The 7563-nt window shown below is 58.5% G+C and overlaps 1 protein-coding gene across 2 annotated transcripts in view; it reads left to right on the forward strand.

The window, feature by feature from the left end:
* LRFN5 (leucine rich repeat and fibronectin type III domain containing 5) overlaps positions 1-2704 on the forward strand; it is a 42719-nt gene extending 40015 nt beyond the window's left edge. Inside the window, exons 1-3 of one of the 2 annotated variants that reach the window (XR_015258787.1) lie at positions 1269-1522; positions 1772-1887; positions 2294-2704. Coding sequence is in view for 1 of the 2 variants with exons in the window: in XM_086749965.1 (XP_086606091.1) it covers positions 2294-2394 (101 nt within the window). In the remaining variant the exon portion in view is untranslated. Of the gene's footprint in view, positions 1-1268; positions 1523-1771; positions 1888-2293 lie in introns of those variants that run through there. The other variant, XM_086749965.1, reaches the window with a different exon arrangement.
* Positions 2705-7563: the final 4859 nt, after the last annotated feature.

Here is a 7563-nt window from a genome sequence, read left to right on the forward strand (position 1 = left end):
GGTCCCAGCCGTCACTTACTATCGCCTCTTCCTGTTCATTGAGAGGAGCTGGGGTCTCCAGGTACCGCTCGCCGAGTGCCAGCATCTGTCAGCATTGCAATAGCTCAAGAGCGTCCTGTGCTAGGGTGGTGCCTGCAACCGGGGACGTGCTGCTGCTCTCCTAAAGCTGCCGTAGCAGCAGCCACGAGCTCACACGCTGCCTTTTCCCCGGTGCCTTAGTGAGCCATTTTGATGTTGGTCAGAGCTCTGGTTTAGAAACAGCAAACCAAAAAGTTGATAGGCAGAGTAGATAGGCAGAGTCTATAGGGTCCTGCTTCCAGAAGACCTGTATCCCACGTTTCCCCTTGGCAGATGTGTTTCTGCAGGGCCTCGTTCTGTGTGCCGGGGTGTCTGGACCCAGTGCCAGAGCCCGACCCGTGCTGGGTACGGGCCCCACCACAGCACCCCTGCCTGGCTGGGGCTTCCAGGTACCGATTCCTTCGGGATGTCGGTCTGTAGTGCCACACCCCCGCTGCCGGTGCTGCCCGCAGAGCTGCGTTGTCTCTGTGGGCATCGGGCGCCCGCGGAGGGCTCTGGGCAGGCGGCAGCGCTGCCTTGCCTCCCATGCCGGCCGCGGGCGGGCGCATCACATTGGGCGCTGAACATCGGCTTAAATCAGCTCTGTAAATAAGAGAACACGTGCCCTGTTCTGGCTCTTGCTGCTCGGGTGTGGCTGTGGTCTTGCTTTCACAGCGGTACAGACACCCACGAAACAAAAGTCTCCGCTGGGCTGAAGTGGTGCGGGTTACAGCACCTGCACCCGGCACCAGTAGCACAAGAGCAGCAAAAGGAAGTCCTGCTGGTCTTGCTGACTGCAGGCTTTCTATACAATTGATTTGTTCACAGGAGCCAAGTGTGAAGGCTGCTGTTGTAGAAAGAAGGAAGCTTAGCTTGCGAGGAAGGAAACTAAAAAGGGAAAAAAGCAAACGTGGCGCATTGCTGGCTGCAGAGACCCCACGTCGGAAATGAGCAGAATAAGCTCCGCTGGTTTTGTTGCGCTGGAACAAGCTGTGTCACCTCAGGTCGTTTCAAGCGCTGCACGTTAGAAAGCATTCCTGTTACAAATCCGAAGTTGAGACCAAGCTGGTGTGCCTAGCTCGGTGCTGAGCTGGTTCTCCTCCCAGACTGCCAGTTTTACGTGCAGGAGCCAGATTGCTTCTCTAGAGACGCCCACTGCGTTTTGTCTGTGAGCCAGCCAATCTCTTCTGCAGGGGAAATGTCCACTGGGAGAGGGAAATGAGGAAAACCAGTGAGGGTTGTGGCCCCGGCGCCGTGGTTTTGCTGGGAGCCCCGTGCCGGGGTGGTGGCGGGCAGCGGCAGCCTGCCTGCGGTGTCGGCACGGGGACCGGCAGACCCGAGCCTTGGCTTCAGGCGGCGAGCGTGGGCAGCTGGGAGCTGTAACCTGTGGCGTACGAGGATGAATTTAGAACATGGTGTCTGGTTTGTGTTTACATTCCGCAGCTGCAGCTTTGCGTCCCCCAAGGTAAGTGAAGCTGTCCCGGGTGGCAGGGAGAGAGCTGGGTCCTGGGGCGCGGCGGGACCCTGGATGGGTGCTCATCCTGGGGAAAACCAGCTGCCCCGGGGCTGTGCGCTGCACCGGGGGGCCTGTTGGTGCAAACGATGCTGGAGCTTGGGGCAGCCCAGTTCGACATCTGCACTTCCCTGTAAAGTGACCCTCACCCAAGCAAGGGCTGACTCGTGCCCGTCCCCTGCTCCGTTCTGGCGTTTTCAGATCTGTGCGAACTTTGGGAGCTATGCAGAGCTGAAATCCCTGCCATGGATAAAGGCTCGGCCTCAGTGAGGGCAGAAGCAAATCTAGAAACTGGAAAATTCTCTGGTTCTGCGACAGTGAGCTTTACTGGTTACTGTTTGGTTTTGGGGGAGTTTGTTGGTTTGGTTTTCCCTTCGGCAGCAGCGCTGCCGTGCCAGCCCCTCCAGCTGGGACCAAAGCTGGCCGGTGGTGGCTGGGTGCCGTTAACCCTTTTTCCCGTTACCCGCCACGTCCGGATCCCTGCGGTGCTGGTGGCACCAGAGCTGGTGTGATGCCGAGGCCGAAGGCAGGCTCTGCTGCCTGCTCCCTGCCCGAGGCGGCTCCGCAGCAGCTCCCGGCACTGTCGGTGCGGTGCCATGCTCGGGCCGGACCCGCCGAGCACCTCCCGGCGCCGCCTGCCCCGGCTGGTGTCGGCTTTGGCTGCGGGGAAGGGCCGGGTCCTGCTCCTTCTCCCCTCACTCTCTGTTTTGTCTTTTTGCACAGAAGCCGGGGCCGATCCGCAGGATGTCTGCCCTCCTCTGCTCCCCGAAAATGTTGCCACTGACAGGCAGAAAACAATACGATTTCAACTCACCGAAGATTAACGTGTCGCACCGTGCTCACCCCTCCGAAGCCTGTACTTGAAGCTGCAGCCGGAGCCGGGAGGCTGCCGAGGCTGGCTGCACCGGATAAACTTTCTTCCCCTGTTCACAGATTGCCCATCTCCCATCGGCCACATTAAGTCTAAATACCTTTTTTTTCTGGTGTCCAAGGTTTTTATAAAACTAAAAATAATGATGACAAATCTGGTGGCAACAGCTGCAGTCCCAAGTCATGTTGAGTGTCGCCAGTGGTGAGTTCAAACTGTAACTATGGTAGCTTCTATCACCTGAACAAATAAATGTTTTACTACAACAGCGTGGCCGTGTTGGTTGATCCGGAGGGTTTTGCCAGTGGCAGGCGTTCCTGGCTGTGCGCAGTGCTGCTTCTCCGCACCGAAGGGCCCATGTCACTGGTGGCCCATATGTGCGGCAGGCGACGGCGGGGGTCACCTGTGTCTGCAGCGTGGGGCGGTGAATGCCTCCTCGCTGCCCGTGGAGGGCCTGGGGCTCTGGTCAGCGGCAGCCGCGAGCTCTGCCCGGCCGCAGCCCCGGTCCACAGCCACCCGTGCCGCCTGCCCGGGACACCGGCTGGGTCAGGCACCATGCGGCAGGAGAGCCGCCCGGCTTTGGCCCGTGGGGCTGGGTGAGGCATGGGCTTCGAGCGGACAGGGAGAGCCCCTCTGCCCCTGCCTGCTGTGGGGAGAGCCCTGCGGCACCGGGCTGCTGGCTGCGCAGAAACCCCCTCCCCACAGCCAGGCTGCCCCTCCGCGCTGGGTGGGGACCTGGGACGTGGCGGGTTACGGCACCGCGGGCTCCTGCTGCCCCGTGTGCCGGGGGTGCCATGCAAGCGGGCAAAGCACTGAGCATCCACGTGCCGCTTGCTCTTGTGCCGTGTCCGCCCTCGCACGGAAAGCCTGGGGCGGGGGCGGCTGGGCACCAGCCTGGGGCTGCACCAGCCCCTTTGGCCACGCTGCCAGCCCAGCATGGCAGCATCACGCCTCGCTTCGCAAGCAAGACCAAGGGTTTTTTGGTTTTTTTTTTTCTTTTCTTCCTCATCAAGAATCCCATATGGCTTACAGATATAATTATAGCTTCTACGAAAACCACAATGAATCAAGCAGCTTTAATAGAACTTCTGAAGAACAGATTACAGCCAGTATAAATATTTATTGTTGGGAGGACAGGCCTCACATCGGCTGTGTGAAGGGCAGGAGATGGAGCTGCCCAGGCGCAGCTCCCCGGCCCAGCTGTTCCCCGCGGGCTGGACTGGTCCCACCGGTGCCTTCTGCCACGCTGCGCCGGTGACAGACCTCAGCCCGGGCAGCTGAGCAGCTCGCCCGTGGTGTGCCCGGACCAGCAGGCACCAGCATCCCCCAAGGCAGCCCGTGGGAGGAGGGTCTCGGCTAAGGCAGGAACCTCACCCTTCGGGTTTCCTCTTCCTCTGATGGCTGCAGCGCGGGGGCTGCAGAGCCGAGAGCGGCAGCCAGCGTTCACTCCAAGGTGTCGGCGACGGGGACCCCAAGCTCGCCCGTGGGGCCCAGCACCCACAGGCTTGGGCACGTGCAGGAAACTTGGTGCTGGTCCAGCCCCACAGCCTCTGGGGATAAACGGTCTGTGTTTCATCCGGTGCGCCAGAATGCCGTGCCAAATGGAGACCTCAAGGGGAAACCCATCAGGTTTGATCGGGAGTTGGACTCATCGCTCTTATTTGTCACAAAGCGTGACCGGGGATGTTTCTGGTGCTGCACACGGCCTGGATTTGATGTGGATTACAGTAACGGCACGTATTGCTCTTCCCTTTCCTTCCTGTGTAGCATGATTGGGGTTTGAATTCCGGAAGAGGAGCCCAAAATAAACTCCTTTTCAATAAAATATTGAGTGGGAATTGAGTCCGCAAACCCATCACCTCTGTTCCTGCAGACGAAGCGACGTCCCTGGTGACACTGCAGGACTGACCTTTCTGGGAGCAGGCAGGCGACGCTCGGCTCTGCGAACAGCCAGGCAGCCAGGCCCTGACTCAGACGTGCGAGGTACAGGAACTGAGGCTGCTGCGTCCTCCTGACACCCCGCGTTGGGCTGGGCGGCTGCTGAAACCCTTGTTACACCAGCAAGCTCCAAGCTCTTGCTGCGCAGACCATGTCAGCTCGCAGGATCTCGTTTCACGTTAACACCGTGTTATTGCCCCTGTTGAATGGCTCCAATTTCAGGCTCTTGTGCACAGAGCAGAGCTGCTTTTCCCGCGCCTGTGTCCTTTTAATTAATTGTCAAGGTAAGTTCCACCTGTCAGCCACATGTTAGTTAGCAATCCGGCTTTCGCTATGGCAAGATTTGCTGAAGCTGTGAATCAGATTTTTGAAAATCCCCTGGAAGGACTGGAGTGGAGCGTGCCAGCTGTGCGCGGTCGCCAGTATCCTGCTGGTGGACCAGCATCAGGGGCTGCTTTGCCTAGGATGGCTGGAGTGGCATTTCATCCATACTCTCGGAGATTAGAGGAATGTCATCGTATCAACAAGCAAAAATAACCTGTTACAGAGACCCAAAATTGAATACTTACTGAGGATCACGCAGATTATCTCAGCTGATGAAGCTGAAGGAAATTTTGCCCCACGAGCAGCATTTCCTTTTTCCTGGTGGGCACTGCACCAGCCAGCACCTCCATGCACCAGCAGCCGTGGGGTGGGTTTCTCCCCCGGCAGCGGCCGTGATGCTTTGGAGGCTTTCTCTGTGAGTGACCCATGGGCTGGCACCGCTCGGTGGTCAATGTCTCGGTCTTGCCACTGGTGCTCACCAAAGCAAATGAAAGGATTAATAGCGGAATGTGCTTTTCTTAATAGGTTGGGAGGTCAGGAAAACCTGTCCCTAGGCACTGGGGAGCTGGTGGCGAGCCGGTGGTCCAGGAACGGCAGCCGGGGACGCAGCACCCGCCGCCCCAGCAGCCTCCCAGGCAGCCCGGCGCGTGCTCACAGGCCTGCGTGAAGCCCAGGCCATGGTGGTGTGATGGGTTACGTCTTTGAGCTATTTCAGGGCGTCTTTGGTGAGAAAAGTCTGGACGTCACAGCCTGCCGCGTTCATTGCTGCAGTGTGCACGCGGCTCCTGCAGTCCTGCAACGCGCTGGGGACAGCTAGGCAGGAATTTTGTGATTAAACCTTGTTTTCACAGAAATACACAGATTTATCATGGCCTTGTTCTGTTTTTGTTCTTTGTTCTTTTCAGTTTTGTTTTCACTGGGGAAAAAACTAATTGAAGGAAAAGTTTCTGTTCAGAGACAAATTAAACCCTTGAGCACGCTGCAGAGGATCGGTTCCTGGGAAGCAGGAAACCAGGTCTGACCGGATTTGCAGTGGGGAGTTGGATCTCCATTCTCCATGTCTAAGTTTGGCTGGTTTCCCCTACTCCCTCCATCCGCCTTGTTCCATCTCCGGCTCCCCCAGCGCCTCTTCCTTCGCTCCGACAGTCAGGGGATGTGCGCGGTGCCGCTGTGACCAGCGTGGGCTCCGCGGGAGGCTCTGTGCGGGCGCTGGTTGCCTGTCGCCCCGTGTCCGTTCCTCCCAGACTGCCCCGCAGAAGGGGCCGCTGCGCAGCGCCAGCCGGGGTCCGGCACCCGGCGGATCAGTTCCCTTTCTGTCCCTATTACTCCCTCCATTAAATGAGCAAATAACTGGTCTAGCTCGCAGGTGAAGGTGCAGGTTACACGTCAAATGGTACAGCAGGGCACAAATCCCAAATACCATTTCTGGCAGGCTGCAATGAACCGGGCTTTACAAATCACTGTGGTACAGAGCAGCTGAATCTGTTTCTCGTTTGGAAACGAGCCCGGTGTGCTCCGGCTGCGCGGAGGTGTGCGTGCCTGCTCTGCGCTCCGAGTGTCCCGCGCTTTGGGTGTCCTGTGCCGTTCCCCCACCCGGCCTGTCCGCACCTGGGCAAAACCGCTGTCTAAGGGACTCCAGAGCACATCACTGAGTGCTTTACATGAGGGAAACGGAATCCGGCTAACAACTGGCAAGTTAAGTGCAGCAGTTAGGCGATGCAGATGGTGCGAAGGTCCAGCCGAGCCCCTGGGCCCAGCCTGCCCGCTATGAAACGGGGATGCTGGTGTGTGGTGCGTGAGAGGTGTCCAGGGAGGCTGCCAGGAGAAGCCTGCTCCTGCTCGTTGGCGTTGAGCGCAGTGCCTGCATGTGCCAGCCGCGCGCAACCACGGCACGTTGCTGCTGGGCTGCGGTGGAGGCCATGCAGTGGCTGCGGCGCAGGAATTGACGCCAGCTCTGTACGCGCTGTACTGCTGCTGGGGCATTAAGAAGGATGAGAGCAAAGCGCGCTGGCAGATCTGGAGGGAGCGCTGCTGGGCGGTGCAGCTGGGGTGTCAGCAGAAGCACAGTTGGCTCTGCTTGTGTCGTCTGAGAGCTTGTTGTGGTTTAACCCCAGTTGGCAATTGAGTACCATGCAGCCGCTCGCTCCCTCTCCCCCTGTCCAGCGGGATGGAGAAGAGAATTGAGAAGAAAGGAAAATTCATGGCTTGAGATAAAAGCAGTTTACTAGGATAGCAAAAGAAGATGTAATAAATACGTATTAATTATGATAATAGTAAAATATAGGGATAATAAAATACACAAAACGAATTCTGCACAATTTCTCACCACCCAATGACCAGTACAGCCCTCCCTGAGCAGCAATCACGGAACAAAACCAAGAGCGATCTCAGAATGATCCTGAGTCAGGAGAAAACTGCCCACCAGCCAACCCCCGGGCTTCGTCTCACACTGAGATGAGCTGTGTCGAGCGGTGTCAAGCAGAGCTCGGTGGCCCACCCGCAGCCCTGCCTCGCCGGGAGCAGAGGCACCGGGGGCGATGTGCGAGGTGGGCGGCAGCAGTGCTGGCGTTCCCTCCTCTCACAGGGCTGAGTTGGCTGCTCCGACCCCCCGGCACACGTAACCCTCTGACTGACCGAGCTCTCAGCCTGGAGAGACGCAGCAGGAGATGGCGAGCGCTATTTTTGCGTCTCGCCGGGCTGTCGTGATGGCGCGGATGCTGGTGCGGAAGGAGTGTTTGCACGGCTCAGCCCACGCAGAGGTATTTTTGTGCTGGAGGAATGTGTGGGTTTTGTCGCCGCTGCGTTCCTGGAGTGCCGACAGGCGCGGCTGGCAAAACACAGCCCTCTGCTCGCAGGGGGAAGG

This window comes from Chlamydotis macqueenii, chromosome 5, assembly GCF_036417535.1.
Source record: "Chlamydotis macqueenii isolate bChlMac1 chromosome 5, bChlMac1.mat, whole genome shotgun sequence".
Lineage (NCBI taxonomy): Eukaryota > Metazoa > Chordata > Aves > Otidiformes > Otididae > Chlamydotis > Chlamydotis macqueenii.